We start from the raw sequence: 23,628 nt of genomic DNA, 5'->3' as shown, positions 1-23,628 counted from the left end.
TATGGTCTACTGTACTTTAAAATGAAAAGTATTTAATTTGGGATGGAATAAAGTGTTTTAAGCTAACGCCTAAAAACAAAAAAAAATTACAAATGCAAAACTATTTTGTATGAACATAGTCTGATGCTTCTAGCTCATATCTTCAGGGTCCTGTGATTGATTTTGAGATTAGGTTAATGACTGTTTACAGTTTGTTCCTGCCTCATCAATTTTACATTTAGACAGACGCTCTTATTCCGTGCTTTAAAGTTTTTATCATTAAATATATCTAGAAGTACTATTAGTCAAACAATTTTGGAAGGATTTTTTTTTTTTTAGGGGGGGGCATGCTTAAAGAGTGTCTTGGCTATATGGACAACTAGAAGTTAGGAAGTTTGTTCCACCAACTAGGAGCCAGGACAGAAAACATTTTAAGTGCATGTTTTCCTCGATCCCTGAGAGATAATGGGACCAGTCGAGCATTGCTGGAGGAACGAAGGGATTGTGGTGCAGTGCGGGGTGTGACAAGTACTTTGAAGTAAATGAGTACTGAGCCATTTTTAGCTTTATAGAGAAGCATGAGTGATCCGAATTTGACGTTGCAGTTACAGGAAGCCAAAATGGATGGTGCACAAAGGCAGACCTGCCAGGAGTGAGTTGCAATAGTCCAGTCTTAATATAACAAAGGATTGAGCGAGCACAAAAGTGGAGAGAAATGGATGAATTTCTCTGGTTGACCAGAGTTACCCCACGGTTATAAGCAGTGACTGAAGTAGTGATCTGAAAGTGGTCCAGGGAGATCATAAGATTCTGACGGGGATCTTAAAAGTGCTTTTGTCTACGTTTCTCTAAAAAACATACACTCTGTCCACTTTAATGGGAACACATGTACACTTGCACCAGTTAATTAATTAGCCGAACATGTGGCAGCAACACAATAAAAAAAAAATAACACGTGCACAGATACACAGAAGTCAAGAGCTTCAGTAGATGTTAACATCAAAAATCTGAATAAAGAAAAAGTGTGCTCTGTGATTTGTGAACAGGGATGTTGGTATAAGATGGGCTGGAATGAGTTTTTCAGAAGCTGAAGTGGTGCAAATATTTTAAAAAGAAGGCCATTCCCATGTACAGTCCTGACCTTTTACCAAGCCATTTCCCCAGGTTTTGGTCTTTAAAGGAGTTCCTGGGAGGCCAGCATTTCAGAAGTGAAGCGGGTAGTCCGATCATGGATTTTGGCATACTGAGAAAAACTTTGTACCTTGATGGTATCCAAACACTAGCAAAATGCTTGGATAGGGGCATTAGTGTATCTGGGATTATATATAGAAATCAAGGGAGTTTTTACTTTTATAACTTTATTCTGTTATTCTGCACCACTAAAAGTCCCGGTTTGATTTGAACTCCGCATGGTATATTTCAGTCTTCAAATCCTTTCTAAGAAAAATCTGTCATTTAAGATGAATGGTAAACTGAAATTAGTTAAAGGTAAAATTTTATTTACACTTTCATATTTACAACAGTGACGTCGCTCCGTGACTGTATTCGCAGCCGTTACAGCGCATGTGCAGGATATCCGTCACTCGGCGGAACGGGCGTCATCTACAGTGCGTGTCGGGTGAAACTTGCTACCGAGGTCTGAGCACTTTTATAATGTTTTGCTGAGCTGCGTCGTAAGTTTGTTTCTTGAAACCAAGACGCAAAAGGAGGAACAGCTAGGATGCTGCGTGTCTGTTGGAAAGGTGCAAACACCGCAGCGCGGGTAAGCTTCACCTACAGTCGGTAGCTAGCATGCTAACAAGAACGGTCATTCAGTGACCCACAGCAACGGGCCTGCGCATGCGCTCTAAATGTCCTTGAGCTTATCTTTATTTCGTGTTTCCGGATTTTTGTTTGGGGGTTTAATAGCATGCATATAATATATATACAATACTTGATAGTGTTAATAAAGCTTAAGAAGATGCAGCTGCCAGCCGGTAGGTTATGGCCCTGAAACGCAAGTGTACGTAAATAGCGTAAGCTGTAATGCGGAGGCGGGGTTTATCTGTCTGAGTGACGACTAAGCGAACGAATTAAATGAAAGATTATGAGGCGTGACTTAAAAATCTAACCAGTTAAAAACTCGTATTGTACACGGACGTGGATATGGGCGGGCTATATGTGATTCACGTTTTCCGCCATCCATTCATGTGAGTCGATGTTGAAATGGTTGCTGGTGAATTATTTAGTTTTTGAAAGTGTTTGGTTTTCTGTAAAGATTCAGTGGTCTTGAAATGACTAGAAATTGATTGATATGCAGGGATATGCAGTCTAACAGCCTGTATGTGTACATCAATAGTTTAAGGACGTGACCTTGCAAGTTTTCTTTCCTTGTTTGAAATGAGTGGACATGCTGTAATGGATCAAATAATTCAGAGAAAACTGAAGAAGACGTGAGGGTAAAATTTCAGAGAAAGTGAAACCTTAAAATACTCAGTTTACAATCAGACATGTGGATCAAAAGATAACATTCGCACTCAAACATAAATTATGAAACATTACATGTACTTCATTAAGGAGGTTACACTAATTTATTTACTCATCGTCTCTAGCACCTTATCCGGTGCACATCCTGGAGCCTATTCCATGAGGTATAGGGCACGAGGCGGGGTACATGCTGGACGGCGTGCCAATACATTGCTCACACACACTACTACAGGCAATTTAGTAATCCCAGTTAGCCTAATCTGCTTGTCTTTGGACTGTGGGAGGAAACCGGAAAACCCACCAAGCACGGGGAGAACATACAAACTCTATGCTTACAGACCCGAGGCAGGAATCGAACCCAGGAGCCTGGAGGTTCAAGGCGACAGTGGTACTAACCACTACGCCGCTGTGATGATACGGATGTAACAGTGACACAAAAATAATAAGGCATTTATCAATAAAAACTTAATCATAATTAAAAAAAAAACTCCAAGCAGGAAATCTGAAGATTTTAAACTGTACATATCTTTAGTCTATTCTCAGTTGAGAACATGGAATACAAGTTATTGCATTATTAAAAAGTAGAAGCAAGACCCCATCAGTTATTTTAGTTTTTATGATAATGTAGTTGCAATATACAGTGTTGTTCAAATGTTTGCACACACCTTCTAATTTGATTGTCCTTTCTGATTTTCTAAAAGCAATGCTGAAGACAACCCATAATGATGCAGTAATCTCCTTTGAACAGTTGATATTGAGATGTGTCTGCTACCCATGCTCTGTAAAGCCTTCATAACAGCTTTAATTCAAGGTTCTGTTAATTGGTTATTTTTGAATCTGGGAAATATAAATTAACAACTGTGTAGCAGAGGGCAGTCTTAGTCTTTCCTGGGAAGGTCTTCATGGGAGCCAGTTTCATCATGCTTGATGGGTTTTGCAAATGCATTTAACAATATTGTTCTTGCAAGGGCTGATCCAGAACAGCTGTCCATCATGTCTTAAAAGAAAAACTTGTTCTTTTTCTTGTTGTTATTTAATTAAATAATTTCAAATGTGTTATTTCATAGTTCATATTATTCTAGAATGTAGAAAATAAACTTGTGTCCAAACTTTTGACCTTTGCTGTATAATAAATGTGTGACTTGATGATACCCTGCACCAATACCTGCAGTTTTTATAGTGTGACCATTTTCTTAAAGCTTTGCAATGCGGATGATCATTTAAAACCTGGTTTGTTGTAGGTGCTTACACTGTTGACGTCTGCAAAGGGAGCCGTCACCAAAAATAATCCTAGTGATGCATTTAAAGCTGTTAACAAACTCTTGTTTGCGATGTTTTTCTTTTTGGTCCTCAGAAATGCTTGTGTGAAAACATTGCGGTCCATCCCAGGCAACAGTGTCGCCACTACACTTCAGCTGGAAGCTCAGGGTAAAAATTTATGTTTATAAGTTGTAAATCTTTTAGAGGATCACTTCTACTTGTACCTCTTATTTACAAATAATTAATGTTTAGGTGCGATAAGATGGAGTTCATTGCTCAACCACATTTACAATGTAGAATATGACAAATAAAGTTGTCTTTCTTTTTTCTCTTCATATTTGTTTACTGCAGGTCTGCTGCAGGTAAGATTGTGGCTGCTAGCGTCCTGACAGTCGGCGGAGGCCTGGGTGGTACAATCCTGTATGCCAAATGGGACCCTAAATTTAGAACGAATGTCGAAAAGAGCATTCCCTATTCTGATAAGCTGTTTGAGTTGACGCTCGGTCCCCCACCACCGCCACTTGTCCCTTTTCCAAAGAAACCGGTAAGAGTCAAACATACAAATTGGGAAGCTTCGTCCATTCCCTAGACCTTTTTCTTAGTATTTGTTATATAAGTTAAAGTCTCAGAAATAAAAGATAATTTTTTGTGTGTGTTAGGCAAAAGTTGAACCCCTGCAGATATCCTCAGTGTCCGAGGCTTCGAAAGACTCAAAACAGCCGAAAGCAAAAGGCAAAGCTCAAGAAAAGCAGCCCGAGTCAGCACCTGTTGTACATGAGACTCCAGCACAGGCATCACAGACCCTGGAGGGTGAGTGTTTTTAAGAGTGTATACAAGAAAGAAATATATATTGAAAGAAATATATATTGGTCATTGACACCCCCCAACCCCTCCGCCCCCCCCACCCCCCGCAAAAAAAAAAAAAATATATATATATATATAATATATATATATAAAAAAACCTTCTTTTTTTGGGGGGGGGAGGTGACAAAGTGTAAAAGTTTACTTGCAAATAGTCTTTCATTCACAATCTTTTACAAGTCTGTAAATTGAACATGTTGTTATTTAGGTTTTTATCTTTACACGAATGAAATAAGACACACACTTTTTGTTGGATTATGAGAGCAGGAAAGAATGTAGGTCCACCTTAGGGTTGTGAATTCCTTGTTATTATTAGTGTGATAGTTTTTCTGTAATGATCTTGTAGAAACCAAATTGCCGTAATGCAGACAGCACAGATGTAATATATTCTCTCACACATCACCATAAACACGCACACAGTTATCAGCTCGTGACTCAGCAGTTTCCGTCATCAATTGCATGGCACTTATATGGCCATCCTGATGCGAGTTCTGCTGTTGTTGCAGAGGCCTCAGCTGAGGCAGCCCATATCATTTCAGCCATCGGCGAGGTGCAGTCTGTTCCCGCACCGGCCACCAGCCATGATCCAACCTCTGTGCCTCCAGGTTAGAGCGTGTCATCATCAATGCCTGCCATCTTCACATCGTTTATGTTGCTTTCTCTTAAATTTGTACTTATTGTGCAACTACTAACCCGCAATCAGATTTTTTTCTTAGCATGTGTTGCTTATAAAATCAAATCTCTCTGACTCACAGACTCAGCATTACTAATTATCTTAAAGCCTAAAAACTTCTCAGGCTTGTTTAGCTAAATGGGTTTTGTACATCTTAGTGAAAGTGTGAATCAACAGAGTAAGATAAACAGGGTGTAGTTCATACCCTGATGTGTGATCTGTGTGTTTTTAGTTGAAGAATGTCACGAGTGCGCTCACCATGAACCAGCACTGAAAGAGCGTCCTATGGAGGAAGTGGCTGCACGCTTGGCTCAGCAGGACCAGGCTGAACAGGACACTCTGGCAGGTAGGCAGACGCACGCTGTACCTGATAAAATTGTAAATATTATTAAAACTTTACGCATGGTCAGTTTAGTAGGATGTTTTGACTGTTTTTTGCCAGTGATAACATTTTTATTTCAAATCAAAATCATTGCCAAGATTTGAGCATGAAAGCAATTAGGTGACAACACCAGTGACAGCATAAAGTGCAATTACTACCAACTGTAGATTTATTCTGTTAGTCAGGTTCACATATCGTGAATTATGATCCAAAACTACTTTCTACCAAATCCCTCACGACCCATGTCCATTAGGATATGAAGCATTAATTTCCGTTCCATTCTACACTGATTTAGTTAAAATAAAGAGCACATTTCTGTGAATATCTGTGAATATCACAGCCATTCTTTTTTCTGGACATCATCATCATCATAATACAGCATCTGTTAATCTAATGGGATAATTGTCATCGTCATGCTGAATTAGGTCAGGACAGTGTGCATTCAGTAGAGCCACATGACATCAATGAGCATCAAAGCAGTCTCAGTAGATAACAGGTCATGCACAGGGCACCATGATTAAGGAAGTACTGTATGTACTCGAAAATGGTCTTAATATCACACATTAAAGAGCTGCTGCAAATATCAGATGTGATGTCATGAAATTTGTCACCAATTTGAATACTGATTTATATGAAACAGCAATTTCGATACCAGATGATAAAAACAGAATAGGATAAAGCTATGTGATTAGTCCAATATTACATGTTATACAGAGCTGTGAAAAAGTATTTTCTGGATTTCTTTTCTTGGACTATAAATTACGTATATGAAATAAAGCAATTTTGTATATCTGCATAAATTAATAGTAAATGCTTCTGTCATAATTCTGTAACTTAAATTTAGTTTTATTGGCTAAGATGCATTTCCGATATGGTATAGTTGTATTGAGTTTTGCCTTAATGGTATAGATGAGATAAACTAAGGCTACGTTTACACTGCAGGTCTCGATGCCCAATTCAGATTTTTTGCCCATATCAGATTTTTTTGATCGTCTGTGTACACGTTCATTTAACTATGACTCATATCCGATACACGTGTTTACATTTGCCATGCCATCTGAAACATCGCACATACTTAAAGGGAGGTTCTTGCGCTACACATTAGCCAAGATAGACGAAGGTGAAGTATGCTAAACGCTCTGCGAAATATGCAAAGTTTGCGAAACTTCACCATGGTTTTAAAACGGAGGAGGAGAAAAAAACGGCATAATTGCAGCCTGCGCATATGCTTTATTCACCAAATACTGATTTCTTAATTTTATTTAGACCAAATTAGAATAAAAAAAAGGGGGGAGGGGGGCAGGTGTTTTCCTTTTTAATGTCACCTGCGATGTTATAATTCCACACGCGCTTCCACCGGAGAATAACCTTACGTCATTAAACCGCAAAGAAGTCGCAGTTTTAATGACGTACAGAACGCAATGACTCAGGAAATCCGATCTGTTTACACGACAGTCACATTAGCACATATCTGATTTATATCTGATTTATTTCCACATGAAGGAGGCCTGAAACCGATCTCGAAATATCAGAATGCATGTGTTTTTTTTCTTGTTTACACGGACGTAGAACATATCGGATATGTGTCACATATGAGCAAAAAATCTGAAATGGGTCACATTTACCTGACAGTGTAAACATAGCCTTAAATGCCATGATATAATCCTATATTCCTATATAACTAATATGGATTGGGATGCATTATATATATTTTTTTATGAATTTTATTTTATTTTATTTTTCTGTCACTTATTAGCACCATCAGGAGGAATCCCCTCTAATCTCATAGTCTGGTCATCAGTCAGGATAGTGGTGGCTAATTTTAATTTCATCTCTCTATGTTCAGCTTTAGCATTTGGACTGGAGGAGGCCTTGGGAACATCTGCCAAGCTTACACTACACGCCATTGGAGCCCAGGAGGCAGCACTCCTCGCCATCAACACGCACACACACAGACTCCGAGAGGCCATGGACTCCGAGGTGAGCACTCGTTCTGTCTCTAATGTGTAGGAGCGCTGCGTTTGTATGCGTTTTTAACATGCCATAGTCGTACTAAAAAAATAAATAAATAAAAATGCTGAATGTCAATTAGGCTGTGTATCTGGAGTGACTGACTATTGTTGTAAAGATTCTGATAATGTCTGACCTACTTTTTGATTGTGTTATATTGTCAGGATTCTCCAGATAAGAAGTCAGCTCAGTGGAAAGACCTGGAGGATGCACTCAGTCATCGCACACACTCCGTGGACCAGGCTGGACAGGCTCTTCTCCAAGCCAAGTATGCACTGATGCTGGAGTACTCTCACTTAAAGGGATACTCTATTTAAATTAATAATAATGGATTAAATCTAGGCCAGTTAAGCCCCTTTTAGCTTACTATTAGTAAGGCAATGTTTATTTTGAAGGAGAATTCTACAAATTCATGCAATGAATAAAAATAACTTTATGTAAATAAAGTTAAACACAGTGAAAGAGTGCCTTTCAATTCTATATAATACAAGTGTCTAGACTGTCAGGGGACCAGCAATTAATGTTTCCTAAGGTAAAGTAAGTTCTTATATGCCATTTATGTTGTAATAATTTTATTCTTGTATTAATTGATTGTTTTTGGCCTTTAGACACACCATTTCCCCCAGTGTTTTTTATGTATATTCTCTTGTAGATCTAGATGACTCTAACTGGTAAATGCTTCCTTGTCATAGGACATTGAAGCTGTATAGAAAAGCGAAACCTGACCTTGCTTTTTTATATTTAGAAGTGTGAGGTTTTCCAGATATGATAGTGGTGGCCTTTAGTACCAGTCTAAAATGTATTCACACCTTCTAATTCATAGTGTTATGTTGAGTGATTTATTTTCTGTACTGGAGATTTATAAAGTATGAAATAACACATATGGAAATATGTAATTAACAACAAGTCAATTGATATTCTAAGACATGAAGATCAGACCTTCTGGAATAGTTCTTGCAAAAACAGTATTGTCACATGCGTTTGCAAAACACATCAAGCACTGTGATGAAACTAGCTCTCATGAAGACCATCCTAGGAAGGACCGACCAAAACCTCCGTCTGATGAATAGTAGTTTTCGTTTTTTTAATTCTAAGTTAATTTTTAGTTCTCAGCCTCAAAACATCACAGATTAATCACTTCAAATTAGAGCCATTATGAAGGCTTCACGGAGCTAAGTAGCAGACACATCTCAGTATCAACTGTTCAAAGGAGATAACTGCATATTTTGGATGCCTTAAGCATTGGTTTTATAATGTAGACAGAAAAAAAAAATCAGAAACGACTTAAAATTAAAAAGTGTGTCCAAACATTTGACTGGTACAATATATCTTGCCCCCTATGGGTGAGGGCTATTCATTTAATACTTTTTGTGCATTTAAGCCTATGCATTTTGCTTGTATTTAGAGAACAGCTTGAGAAGCTCAGAAGCGTGATCAACAGCGCTAAGCAAGCAAATATTGACGCTGCCAGACCCCAAATTCTGGCTGCGGAGGAAAATCTGCACAGTATGATTGTGGATCTGGACAAAGTTGTCACAAAAGTATGTGCTGTCATTTGTCTCAATAATGTTTTTTTTCTGTATTATCTTACACACACATGCACACTTGTACATAAACATCAGTGTTTTGACAAAAAAATCTAGTTTACTGGTGTTTTAGTGGTAGTACATGGTAGTGTAAGATCCACCTGCTTCTAAATCTCCGTCTTTAACTCTGTCCAGGTGCACGCAGCTCAGTCCGAGGCAAAGATTGTGTCACAATACAGTGAGCTGGTGAAGGAAGCCAAGGTTCAGTTCCAGAAAGAGCTTAGCAGCATCACCCCTGAGGTCCAGGCCAACTGGAAGGGTCTCAGTAAGCAGCCATACCCTTGATTAGTTTGCAAGTTCAGATTCATATTAAACGGTCTCCAATTACAGACTGTATTTTTTGTGCAATTCAATGCTTGTGGTTAACATATATTTTGCTAAAACTGAATTACACTTCAGCACATTCTGCTGTGTCTTAACTCACATAAATGTTTTTTTTTATATTTTTGTTTACTTCCTGCTTCCTTTTTTTTCTGCTCCCCATTTTTGTATTGTGTGACAGCCTCAGCAGATTGTGTAATATTCTTTCATCTTTCAGTGATATTTTATTCATCTTCTTAACGTTTATATACCTATTAACAATTGCACTTTCAATAGACAATTAATAGCTGCTAAAAGGATCCTGGAGTTTCCTTTATGGAATGTGTTTCCTCTGTATGTTCTTACCATCCAAAGCAGGAAAGCTGAGCCCTGATGATCTGAATTCATTGATTGCCCATGCTCACCGGCGTATCGACCAGCTAAACCGTGAACTGGCTGAGCAGCGTGTACGTGAGCAGATCCGCATCGAAGCAGCGTTGGACCAGCAGAAGCATGAGCACTTGAAATCTGTGGATCAGGCTGTGGCCATCGCACTGGAACATCACCGTGAGGAGAAGAGACTCGAGCAGGAGAAGAAAGTAAGTGGTTAGGATAAATGGTTTTATGTGAATATCTTTTTATATTAAAGACTTGCAGTTGCTTTTACAACAATTTACTGCTTAGGGAATCTAGGTCACTATTGTGGGTCACTGTTGTGTGTCACTATTGTGTGTCACTGTTGTGTCACTGTTGTCACATGACGAACTAACTGGTTTTACGAATTAACTTGGAATTTGTGTCTCAGGTGCATGAAGTTCGGGATGTGATGGAAGCAGAAATGAGAACTCAGCTGCGCAGACAGGCAGCTGCACACACAGACCACCTGCGCGATGTGCTCAAAATACAGGAACAGGAGCTGCGGGACAAGGCCCAGGAGGTGCGGTGTGTCTCTGTTTGTCATGCACACACACACTTGTGGACAACTCTAATAAGGCTGATCATATCTAATGTTAAAAATTGTGTTAACTCTTGTGCATTAAATTATAAATTCTTGATTTACACTGCCAGTTCAGGTGTGAAAATAATTCCTCATGCTCCCAGAAACACTCTTTTACAGTTTGAGTCCTGGAATATGGCCATAGATGTAATAACCTGGTCACTCGGTCGCCATAACGTTGCTGAGCCTAAACCTGACCAATTGAAGCAACCTCAGATAATAACACTACCTCAAGAGACTTGTACAGTGCGCACTATGCATGAAGGCTGCACCCATCACTTTGGGGCAGAGTCAATCTGAACTCATAAGACCACATGACCTTTTGCCATTGCTCCGAAGTCTAGTCTTTATGCCCCGTAGCCAATTTAAGCTTTCTTTTTAATTAGTCTCAATAACAGTTGGTTTTCTTTTCATTAAGTACCGCTGAGCACTTAGATTTTAGAAAAATAAGAAACACAGGAAGGAAAAAACTAATTGTTTATTACATTACTTTCATTGGTCTTAACCTGCATTCTTGTTATAGACTCTGGACAGTAAGTTGATGGAGCAGGAGATGAATTACCGGCGTTTGTCCCAGGAGCAGATAGATGCCTTCACTCTGGACATGAACTCTGCCTACGCCAAGCTCAAGGGCATAGAAGAGGCCATTGACAGTGAGTCTTAATTTACAGTTTTTGTTCATTATAATTTTTTTAATTGTTATTATTAAAGATCACTCATAGATTAGATCATGTAGAGATCATTTTGAGCATTCATTTATAACTGGTAAACAGCAAGTTTTATATTTAAAATTAATATGTGACACCAAAAGACAATACTGTATATAATTTTATAAGTACATGTCTCAATTCTATATGCCCTCCCCCTATAGGTCATGTTATTGCAGAGGAGGAAGCGCGTAAAGCTCACCAGCTGTGGTTATCTGTAGAGGCTCTAAATTATGCAATGAAGACTGCAGTTGCAGATTCACCCTGTGAGCCTCTAGAGGGCGCTGTGCTCGCCATCAAACAGAGCTGTGCAGACGATGAGTTCGCCCAGGCCCTGACATCAGCTCTGCCCGAGGAATCAGTAAAGCGTGGCGTGTACAGCGAGGCCTCACTGCGTGCCCGGTTTCATGAAATCCGTCGGCTAGTCCGACGCGTGGCGCTAATCGACGAGACGCGTAACAGTCTGTACCAGTACTTCCTGTCCTACTTGCAATCCGTCCTGCTTTTCGAGAAGGAGCAAGAGGTGCCACCTAGCAAGTTGCTTCCCGAAAACCTAGACCCCTTCAAGCTGCTCGCCTACGCCACCTACAGTGTAGAGCGTGGTGACCTTGAGTTAGCCGCCAAGTTTGTTAACCAGCTGCGAGGCGAGGCACGGCGTGTGGCTCAGGACTGGCTCAGAGAAGCCCGGCTCACTCTGGAGACCAAACAGGTGGTCAGTTTGCTGTCAGCATATGCAAATGCCGTAGGCTTGGGCACCACACAAGCTCCTTAAGTTTCACACATCAGAAAAAAAAGTTAAGCGTTCATAAATAATGAGGACTGCTGCCCATCTGCTCACAGCAAGCTGCCCTCCCCAGATTAATTTATCCTGCAACCCAGGTTGGGTTTGTGTTATTTTTGTGTTTTGTTTTGGGTTTTCCCCCCCCCAGCTGTTAATAAGCACTTTGCAAGAAGGCTTTGTCTTAAAATAATGGCCCAACAGCATCTTTCTTTGTAATCACTCTAGGTACATATCCCTTAGGGGCACTAAGAAGCACTCTACATTGTTTAAATTTTGAGGGTGTATAGCAGATGAATGGGTCTTTGGGTCAGTGCCACTGTCTGAACCGTGTTTGGTCATCAGTTGAGAATTCAAAGCTTTAGGTGCAGTATCCTGATTGGTTATTAATCAGGCTTTTATAAATGGTCAGATCCATTTTTTCATGCTATGGTCATGATCTTTCCCTTCAGTACTGGATGTTAATAAATCATGGTCATTATGTTGATGTGTTTCATTGCTTGCTTTCTTATGTTTGCTAACAAGTCTGTCTAGTAAGCAATTTGATTATGGTGAAGCTTAACTGAGAATATTACATAGTAAAAGCATCGTTTATCACACACACATATATGTATATAAAAAATTCATGTGAATTGTTCTATTGACTATAAAGCACATCATTATTTGAGCCTGATTACTTATAACTGTCGATGTAGTGTAATGAAACAGATTACTTTCATCTATTTCTTCAATCCAGTATAATTCTGCACTAGTGGTTCACACTGGTCTTGCACCTCCAGGGTCAAGGTTCGATTCCTGCCTCAGGTCTGTGCGCGTGGAATTTGCATGTTCTCCCGGTGCTTGGCAGGTTTCCTTCAACAGTCCAAAGCCTATTATAATGCTCCTGTTACCCAGTGGTGCTACCGTGACGCTGTGTGAATCACAGCAAAATAGTGTGCAGCCATACTAGTGCAAGCATTTAACAGTTTATTGTGGCCACTTTATCTTGGGTGAAGGTGTAAAACCGACTGACATTTATAGTAGACTACTGAGTAGTACCGCAGTAAAACATTTGAATGGCGCAAACGTTTTAAAGGAGGCCGTACGTCTGTAAGTAAACCTGGCAAAGGTGGCTCTGAGCCCACTGCCGTCATTCCTCTGAACATTTGACTCCCAATTCTTAAAAATTAATGGATAATTTGTGGCCAGCTTTCAGAACAGACTGTCTGTACCTGTATGTTACATAAAAGCTTCATCTTAACGTTTTCTCTTAATATTAATCCAAGTTTAGTTAAAGGTCCTCAAAACACGTATTACCCTTGTCAGAATGATGACTTAAAATATGCAATATCACTAAAAATGCACAACAATGATGGCCAGTATCTCCTTAAATACAATATACCAAAAGAATACAGTAGTCACACGAACATACTGTACTCTTTTATTGCCGTTTTTATTTATTTCTGCTTAAAAAGGACATAACTTAAAAAAATCACTCTCATTTACCCATAAATCAAACAAGTTAATTTTAACATCTGCTTAATGTTATCAGTCTTACTAGAGTAGGTTATAGTACATATAACGCAGCTCATCACTTCATTTTATAATAAAAGAAAGAAAAAAAAACTAAATACAAACTTTGGTTACAGTTGCATTTTATTATTGTTGAGACACACCCAGGACATTGCCTTTTATAAAAGCACTCACTCATGTGGGGAAGACTCCAAATCTGATAACATCATCCTAATAGTAAAAGAAAAAAAAAAAGAAATGGATAGGGATTAAATTATTTCATTTCATGCATTTGTATTAATCTTAAAAAAAGGAGAAAAAAAACATTTGAGACACTCACTTTTGCTCATCGCTTAGCTCAAACTCCTGCTGCACCCTTTCTATGAGCTGCGGTGTGATCGGCAGGCATAAACCGGCAGAGATCTGGATCAGCTCGACAGCCTGCTGAGCATCATTGTGCGTCTTTATACAGCGAAAAAAGTCATTCATCAGGTCCTCACTGTAAAGGAACAAAAATAAATAAAATGTTGTACAATTGCTAAATTGCAATCGTACAAAAGCTACAAACAGAAACCGTACTTACGATGGAATTCTGTTGTTGGCTTTGAAGATGTTTAACATTTCCCTGAAAAAACCCACAAAATAGACATTTTCATCCTGCGTCTACCACACTGGAGCACAAACAGCCTTGTTTTTCTATTTAGTGTTGACTGTGGCCTGCATAAGTATTCAACCCTTTAAACTTATGACCTAGACATGAAACAGTTAATTGGGATCAAAAAAAAAAAAAAAAAAAAGCAACAAACTAGCCCCTAATATTCAACATAAAAATAATATATAATTAAAATAGAAGCGCAAAATTATTTTCAGATCTTTCATTTAATTGTTCATCAATTAATCATTTAGTTATATAAATGACACAAGCATTCTTTCAAATTACTATTCAACTTCTAAATTAGTTCTGGTGCAGCCATCAGGAGTCACAAAATTAGTCGAGTCGACTAACGTGCAACTTAAGTGTTACCCTGGAAGACTAAACCTAGGGCAAAATTCTAAAACACACAAACACATAAAAAAATATATATATTTATATATATATATATAATTTTTTTTAACATCATGGATTGGTCATTAAAAACATCATTTTATGGTTTAAACCATCTCAGAGTGTGCCATTAAATCCATTATTTAACAAAAATGGCACAATCACACAGTAGAGCTCTACAACATGTCGAGGATAAATAAGATTGAAGCGGCCAAGAATAAAACTGAATAAGGTGTAGAAAGGACAATCCAAACTCGGACTTGCCACGACTCTGGAGAAAAGTCCAACAGGGGTGATTGCTTATGCGATGCAAGGCACAATATAGGAGTACGATTCTCACCCAGCCTCCTGTAACCTGTCTGCTGCCAGCAGGATGGACGTGATGCTCCTAAGGGAATCTGTTGACCAGTTGAGGGGGACTTTGCCGCGGTCAGTCTGCGTGTACAGTCTCTTTACATCTAGAGCACACTCTGCAAACGACTGCTGAACCTTAAAAGCATAGAGAAGCTGATTTACTAGAGATGAAAATAAAGGGAAAATTGTTCAGTTATGTATCCTGACTCTTCTGTGTGCTAAGTCATGTATTACAAAAACATTATTATTATTTTTTTTATTATATATTAGGATATTTATGGCTGCACTGTGGCTGAGTGGTTAGCCCTGACGCCTTGCACCTTAAAGATCCTGGGTTCGATTCCCACATCTGGCCTGTGTGCATGAAGTTTGCATGTTCTCCCCCGTGCTTGGTGGGTTTCCTCCGGGTGCTCCGGTTTCCTCCCACAGTCCAAAGACATGTTGGTGTTTGGTGCATGCATGTAATTGGTGTTTTTGTAGTGTGCTTTTAGTGTGCGACCAGAGGTTCTACCACGATTGTACATAATGGGAATAAATAAAATGGTCACCACTGGCCTCCAGGGTCCCTAGTTGGACTACAGAGGTTCCTAGATGGATGGGATGCTCATAAAATGTATGTATAGTGTATGTACAGATTTGATTTTGTACTGTGATTCTCTTATTATCACAATTTTTTTAGATTTTGGTATAATTCTAAACAAACTTAGAACATAATTAAATTCCTACCACGTATGATGATGCTGGGCGCTATGTGAATAGTTTAGAGCACAACACCTGCAGAATTATAGAGGAACCGCAACATTGTTCCACTTCGAATGCAAATGTATATAAATTGAATATTATTATTTTTTTATAAACATGAACTTGAGTCAGTGTAAAACAGGGACGATGCTGTTACGACAGTGCAACTCTTTCCAGGACAGGAAAGCCTAAATGATCCAGGAAAAATAAATATAAAATCAAGTTCTTCTCTTTCTGTTGAGGTCGTACAGTACCTCTTCACTCTGCTTCTCCCGGGCCATGAGGGAAACGATCTGCTCCACCAGGTCAGTCTTATTGTCGTGTCCCATCTGTTTTATATCTTTTACACAACAAAGAACAGGAGTAAGTGGCAAAATAATACTTCCCTCATCTTCTATATCTGTATATAAGTTTTTTTTACCCCATATTTTATCCCCAGTATGAAAAAAATAGACACACACACACACACCTTTCCATATTTGAGGAATCAGGTCTAATCTGTTGTCTGTGTCAAGCGCCTGAAGCAAATCTTTTATTCCTTGTGTATTGGGGTAATAAAGCTGAGCAAAAAAAATAAAAATACAAGAAAAAGGCAGAAAATCCAAAACGATGAGAGATCGAAGCTTTTAAAATATTACATTTGCCTTCATGCTTCTATACTCACTGAGGGAATGAACTCTTTATACCACTTCAGCACCACGTCAATGTGCTCCATCATACACAGCAGATTGAAGAATCGTCCGCTGTAACGATGAGATTTAAAGGGTAAAGAAAATGATCAAATATCCTGTACTAGACAAGTCCTGACCTACTCCAACTTTTGTAGTTATACTCACTAGTAGATGCTCTGGAGATAGGAATCTCCCAAAAGTTGCCAGTTGTCCCCTACTTCTAGGAGGCTGTGCACTCTGTAAGCCTGTTCAATGTCTTTATTGTCCAAGCACTGCACAGTGAGACAGACAGACAGACAGACAGACATACCATTTGATTTTAGCCAAACTACAACATCAGGATGCAAGATGTACAAATAGAATAAAAGTGCACTTACAACTCTCATTGCATTTGGGAAGAAGTGCACTGCAAAAGAAAGTTTATTTGTTACATTTCATCCGCATATGCATGTACTGTGACATTTACTTTAGAGATACATTATGAAAACTTTGTTACACACTACTACGTTTAATATATTCATACTTGGGTCAAGCCAAACAACATCATCACAAGCTCCATACTGTACAGAAAGAGGTAGGATTAGAGCGTGGTAGGATAAATGACAAAAGCAGAAAATCCATTAGCTTTGGTCCCTACCATCGTCTGGGTCCTGAGCAGTAAAGCTCTTTCCTGACATCTCATTTAACACTTCCTGTAGGATCTCTGTGTGCCCCTGAGCTGAATTGGCTGCAAAGCAGGGCAAGACCACAATGAGGCAATTACAACTAATTTTTAGGTCTCTAATCATTTTAGACATAGCGTTCATGTGTAAAGGTATGAGAACATTTTGATTATAATAATAAAAAAATATTCATTAGATCAAAGGAAAAACATATTTACCTGATTTGTAAAAGATGCCAAGGATATGATCATAGGTGGCCAAAGTGGGTGCTAATTAGACGAGAGTAAGAGACACAAATACATTTGTAAAAGCGATGCCATACAACAATACCATATCACATACAACTCATGGAGTTTGTTAAATAGTGATTTCAGAAATATTTTCCTAGTTAAATGCTCTTACATATACAGTAAAACTTAAATAACCAACTGTGATGAGCGGAAAAGCATCTGAGAATGCATTAGCAGAGAACAGGAACCTGAACATTGTGAATTCTGGGATGCTGTTCTGCTCACAGCGGTTGGTTATTTGAGTTGCAGACGTTCCTGTCAGCTTGAACCGAACTGAAGGATCATCTCTGACCTATTTTATTAACCTCCATTATTCCACCAGCAGAGCTGCTGCTTACTGGGTGTCAGTTTTGTTTAAACATTCTGTTTTCCTTTATTTCCTACATTCTGTTTCATGTCTCCAGAAATAAGAAATTCTTATTGCTATGGATAACCTCTTAATTTGGCACTGTACACATATGAGTTGAACAATAAGCATGTTAAATTACTCAAATATATAATGAGTGTATACAAAAGTATTGGAACTTATTCTATTGTTCTTGCTATTTATGATGAACATAATATAGTATAATTTAAAAAAAGGAATCCATGTGAGTTTCAGTCCAGCTGTGTGTTTTAGGGGATTAAACAGAATACAAAGATAATTTCAGCATAAACAAGGTAAAGATGGGAAAATAATTTTTTGGATGCCCCGTGTGTCTTTTTGGGATGCGTCTGGTGTCTGGGGATGATTCACTCTACCATGAAGACAGTTCTGGCCTTGACTGATAGGGGGTTGACAGCTGTTTCTCTGAGAACTTGACTTGGCTGCAGGCGCTCGATAGTTCAGGACTGGAATTTCCTACGAGTCTCTCTAAACCTCCAATAACTACCTGGACTCCATATCAACTGTTATAGCTGAACTGCCTGCCACCTAACACACAGTATGAATGCAGATCAATTCCTGCTCTCTGTTTCACCCAAATGAGGATGGGTTCCCTGTTAAGTCCGGTTCCTCTCAAGGTTTCCTTCTATTGCCATCTCAGGGAGTTTTTCCTTGCAACTGTCGCTCTCGGCTTGTTTATCAGAGACTATCTGACCATTTTAATTCATACACACTCACATTCCATACAAACTTAAATTATTTTTTTGATTGTGTAAAGCTGCTTTGCGACAATGACAATTGTTAAAAGCGCTATACAAATAAAATAAAATTGAATTGAATTATAACTACTACTGCTAAACATAGTTCCATCTTTAGCTGAATAAAATTAGTGGGTAAGTTTCAGCGCACGCACGCACGAACACACAAACACAAACTATGGCGAATTTGGAAACACCAATTAGCTTACTCTGAAAGTCTTTGAACTGAGAAAAACGAAGTAAACTCCACGCACGCACACAGACCCAGGGCAGGAATCGAACCCTCAACCCTGGAGGTGCGAGCCAACAACTCGAACCAGTACGCCACCATGCTGCCTTGCAATATTCACTGTTTAAAACTTAAGACAATTGACTTGATACATAAAAATCCCTCATGAGTTGATGTGTGAGAGATTAAGTGACCAACCGATGCCGAGAGCCTTCATCTCATTGAGGATGAGGAAGGCCTGCCCTCTGGCCAGTGAGCCGCACCGACGCAGAACCTTCAGCACCGTGTTAAATGTCAGCAGGTTGGGCCTCACCTTCTGTTGAGCCATTTGCTTCAGCAGGTCCTACACACACACAGACACACATATAGACACATGCATGGTGAAAACCTCAACAAATGGGACAGAACTGTGTGTATACGGAGTTTAGTCCAAATGCCTGTCCAACTTACAACAATCAGGTCCCATTTATCACTGTATTTGTCCTTAACTTCTGCAGCGGCGATGATGAGTGCATTGAAGGTGTGTACATCAGCTACAGGAGGGGAAAAAGAAATACAAAATATTTGTGTTTATATAGAATAACTCAGCATGAATAATTACTTGACTTTGTTCGCACTTTAAGCTAAAGCTGGTCAAGCTTAACCACATCACTGCAATTGCTTTTCCACTTATGTAATTTCACTGTTATATGCTATAATCAGGGAGAAAAGTGTTATTTTCCACAGTTTTACATTTTACTATAGCAAACTATAAACAATAAATACATTTTAAAAAATCCATTTTTATTATTTTTCTATTTTAAGAAACCATAAAAAAAAAAAAAGCAAAGAAATCTTACCAGTTAGTCTGTTGTTCAGCAGGTCCGTGTACATATCTAAAGCCTTGGAGAAAGCTCCATACTGTGGGTTCAGAAACAAAATGCTCAACTATACAGCTTTTAATGTTTTAACCAGGTAAACAAAGGGAAAAATAAAAAAGGATCTGTGAAAAGATTGTAACCCACACCTTCACCATGCCCCTGATGAGCGCGCCATATGATCTACTGTTCCGTTCTGGCATGGTGTTAAAGATCCTCTGTGCATTATTGTTCTCCCTGTTGGTGATAAGAGGGACATTCGCTGTTCACAACATTTTCCCCACAAAAATAAAAATATTAATACACTCCCATATTTAAAATATATATATTTCCTGTCTACCAACTCACCTCCATACGATTTTAAGTAGCTCAGAGGCTCTTCGTGGTCTTCCCTTTTTCCGCCTTGAGTCATCTTGCTCTTCCCCCTATCAGAAATCACAAGACAACCATAAATGTAAAGGGATCAAGTTTCTTAATCATAAATGACTCAAAGAAGCTATTCTTCTGTTACCAATCGACAATCGGGGGGAAAAAATGTAAATCATTACATATATTTTTAAATGTATTTAATGATATGTATAATTTTTCTTTAATATATGTTATATATATATATATTTTTTTTTTGTACATATATCTTATGCTACATGTGCAGTTATTACAAGTTGACAGTTTATTACCGCGTCTTCAGTTCCCTGCTCAGGAGAGTCCTCTCGTGTCGGGTTGCGATCTCCGTACAGACAAATCAGATCTAATAGGTCATTGGTCAGATCCAGTGACATGGCAGTTCCTGTGAAAAGTCCAAAAGCAGGTTTTTTGGTTTTCTTTTCTTTGATGGAAAAAACTGGAGTTCTTTTCACTCAGGCATGGAGTGAGAACAAAATGAACTTAAGCTGTGTGTTGTGCGAGATCCTGTTTTAAGCGATCTTACCTGCCTGAACCAGTTGATCGTACATGTCCACAGCTGCCTTGACCTTCCTCAGCCTGATGCGCTCCACAAGAGCCGCCTCGGACACCTCCTCTATTTGCAGCTCAACAGTCTCTGGCATTAAACACTGTAAAAAAACAAACAAACAGATAGAGATCCAATATGACAGAATCAACAGACATTATGATTATATTATGATCTCAGAATTGTGCAGATCACTTCCATATGATCACTTCCTATGATTACTCACTACTTAATACAGACTGCTCTATATAGAACGGTATAAAGGGGAGGCACTAAAAAAGAGACCAAGTTGAAAATTTCTTAAGCAAGTCACTGCCCCAAAGTATGTGTGTGTGTGGTATAAATGTCATTTGATTCACGAATGTATTTTGTGACTCACATATAGACAACTGTACAAATATATTTTTAAGTGTACACAGAAACAGTTCTTCATTTTACATATATTTACAGACCGAACCTGGATTCACAAACCACCTGACTTTCGTAAATATCCCGGCATTTGTTTGTAGATTTGAGACAATAGGGGCTTTTCCTGCAGCCTATCAGATTTTTCCAACAATTTTAGCCAGTCACATGAACAAGAAACTGCGCAGCATGCATGTGTACATGCCACATCACTAACTACGCAATGCTTTAAAACTCATCTAGATTTAATATATATGTGTAATCATGCACGGCTGTAGCTAGAGATGGGAGGAAAATAGTTTTTTTTTATAAATGTTTGCATTTAACGTGTTGTAGGTTATTCTATAATCCTACAGCTGGCAGAGTCTAGACTAGTGACACAACACAACATTATGTGCAAATCAGCCAAAAAATCACCAAGTTTATTTAAGAATTGTAACAAAATCTGGAAAAAGTAATATAGAATCGTGAGACTTTCAAATAAATCGTGAGACTTTCAAATTGCACTACAAATCAAATCGGCACCTAGGTATCCTGATACCATATTGGTGGCCACTGGTGATTTCCCGTCCCCAGCCGTAATGGGCCTGTGGACTGAAGGGACCTGCGGCCATGTTAACGCTCCAAAATCTTTTAATTCCACTGATATATAAACACCGATTTTACACATAGGTGTGTAAAATCTGTGTTTTTGTGTAAAAACATAACTAAAAAGTTATGTTGTTGTTTGTCTGTTTGAAGGTTTTTTTTGGACCTGCTATGATAAGATGATTTTTATTCTCTCTTTACACAAAAATACAAACTTTTAAGAGAGGGGGTACTAACTTTTACACATGCCAGTTATACCCATGTTTTTCTTTTATCTTGACTGGTACACTAAGCAGATGTAATGCAATATGGTCTTATTCAATAAGACCCTCGAGTTCTTAGATGTGATTGGCTGAGATTGTAGGAGCCACATGATAGGCTGCAGAGAATCCAGCATGAGGGAACAGCATCAGGGAAGTCCACTAACAAATACAGGGATGTTCACAAATGGTGAGTTCTTTTTAAAAATGCAGGTTCATTAGTCTGCAAATAAATGTAAATTGATATATAAAATACTTCTGCGTGCACTGAAAAATATATTTTGGTAAAGTAATTTATTTGTGAAGTATGACTCTGATCTGACCCCATATGTTTATAATTGCCCTACAAATAAGTCATATTACTCACTGGAACATGCGGTTCTGCAAAGTCATTCTGGAAGTACTTGGGATACGTGTTGATAAAATACTTAGCTGCGCTTCTTCCTGATTCCTGGGACAAAGAATACAGTTTCTGTGGAAGAAACCAAAAACAAAGTTGGAATTTAAAATAAGATAAGATGGCATGATATATCTTTCGCACAGTCTGGTACATCTGAGTGAACACTCACAAACTCTCCAGATGTTCTAGGTGTGAGGTAGGAATCATCCTGAAACATGTAATGACAGGCGGTAGGGTCCTGAAAAATAAACATACATAATATATTAGTTGTATTCAGTAAGCAATTGCTATTTCTGTATAAAACAGAAATGTTTCAACATACCCTATTGACAGTGGATGCCAGGGCCTGCAACACAGCTTCTTTACTCCTATTGCAGAAAATGTGCACATGAAACACGACTAGAGAAATAAATAAGCAATAAAACATGCAAGGATGTGCCATTATACATTAGGAGACACTTAATAATGTCATACCCTATGTAAAGTGGAGGTTACTATTCCTACTCAAAAAGTTTATGTTCTAAACAGCAATTTACTTATTATAGTAAATAATAGTATATCACTTTATATTTTTTAGTATAAATATATAATTAAAGTATAAACAATTAATTAAAAAATATTTAATTTTATTAATATATATTTAAACAGGTATTTAAATATGTATGCCAACTTTAACCATTACATTTGAGAGAACGCTTTAGTTTAAAGTGACTTAGAGCTGACACAATGCAGTCATATGCAGCCTATAAGATGAGGAGAAAATGAGGGTTAATGGCCCCTGCCTTACCATGTTTTCTTTCTTGGAATCACAATTTCCCCTTCTAATCCTAATAAACAATTTTAGAGAGAAGGATGTTTAAACATACAATCTCTTTGTTCATTAGAACATCATTAACAGGTGTACAGCACTGATGCAAAATGATAAGTGAGAGAGAGAGAGAGAGAGAGAGAGAGAGTGTGTGTGAGAGAGAGAGAGAGTGTGAGAGAGAGAGAGAGAGAGAGAGAGGTTAAACTCTATGTGACTAACCTGACACTGCAGCTGCAGACTCTTGGCAAAAAGCAGGACTGAGTCCAAAACACCTAATTATATCATTTAACACAATGAAACACACCATAACAATCAAACAATATATATTTTTAAATGGATGTATTCTGCAAACACTACACAGTCTTTAGACACATTCATCTCCTACACTGTGGAGAAGATGGGCATCAGGTCCAAGACATGACCTCCATCCTCACACTGGCCCTCAGTGCACCGCCAGGACCAGACGAATAAAGATATTTATATAAAACAACAAATACACACTAACGATATTTCCCGGTCTCACCTTTGTTGCCATGGTTCCTTTAAAGCCGTGTTAAATAATCGGCTTGTTTTGTAGATTTGACGCCCGAGCTGCGAACAGGGGGACGCCATTTTCCACAAGTGCATTCTGGGTTGGAATGTACCATCCTACCAGTAATGAGGGGGAGGACTCGTTTCTCCTGATGCTATTTGTTTTCTGTCATTATACCATACCACATCACATATAAACGTGCCTTTTTAGTGTACCCTATTTTAA

General features: G+C 38.5%; 2 protein-coding genes across 3 annotated transcripts; one reads left to right on the top strand and one right to left on the bottom strand.

Moving 5' to 3' along the window:
* The first annotated feature begins 1,562 nt into the window (after positions 1-1,562).
* On the top strand, positions 1,563-12,480 carry immt (inner membrane protein, mitochondrial (mitofilin)). Of its 2 annotated transcripts, XM_053505472.1 has the most exons (14): positions 1,563-1,741; positions 3,800-3,873; positions 4,057-4,249; positions 4,365-4,515; positions 5,073-5,171; positions 5,472-5,585; positions 7,468-7,601; positions 7,796-7,899; positions 9,037-9,172; positions 9,353-9,482; positions 9,893-10,116; positions 10,323-10,454; positions 11,038-11,167; positions 11,386-12,480. In XM_053505472.1, exons 1-14 carry the CDS (start codon positions 1,700-1,702, stop codon positions 11,991-11,993), a joined length of 2,271 nt encoding a protein of 756 aa, XP_053361447.1. In that variant the 5' UTR covers positions 1,563-1,699; the 3' UTR covers positions 11,994-12,480. The 2 variants fall into 2 exon arrangements, with proteins under 2 accessions (XP_053361447.1, XP_053361448.1); XM_053505473.1 differs by lacking the exon at positions 5,073-5,171.
* A 1,136-nt stretch (positions 12,481-13,616) lies between these two features.
* ptcd3 (pentatricopeptide repeat domain 3) lies at positions 13,617-23,493 on the bottom strand. Its single transcript, XM_053505474.1, has 24 exons — positions 23,395-23,493; positions 23,091-23,143; positions 22,851-22,890; positions 22,386-22,431; positions 22,233-22,301; positions 22,031-22,135; positions 20,390-20,513; positions 20,139-20,248; positions 19,810-19,886; positions 19,611-19,698; positions 19,444-19,504; positions 19,055-19,137; positions 18,803-18,947; positions 17,182-17,232; positions 16,939-17,028; positions 16,679-16,707; positions 16,467-16,573; positions 16,295-16,373; positions 16,100-16,190; positions 15,885-15,970; positions 14,876-15,024; positions 14,074-14,115; positions 13,831-13,989; positions 13,617-13,721 (listed from the first exon to the last, which is right to left on the bottom strand). Exons 1-24 carry the CDS (start codon positions 23,481-23,483, stop codon positions 13,682-13,684), a joined length of 2,013 nt encoding a protein of 670 aa, XP_053361449.1. The 5' UTR covers positions 23,484-23,493; the 3' UTR covers positions 13,617-13,681.
* Positions 23,494-23,628: the final 135 nt, after the last annotated feature.

This window comes from Clarias gariepinus, chromosome 10 (genome assembly GCF_024256425.1).
Source record: "Clarias gariepinus isolate MV-2021 ecotype Netherlands chromosome 10, CGAR_prim_01v2, whole genome shotgun sequence".
In the NCBI taxonomy this organism is placed as follows: domain Eukaryota; kingdom Metazoa; phylum Chordata; class Actinopteri; order Siluriformes; family Clariidae; genus Clarias; species Clarias gariepinus.
The sequence above is the reverse complement of the archived record's forward strand: the minus strand, read 5'-3'. Positions and strand labels throughout refer to the sequence as shown.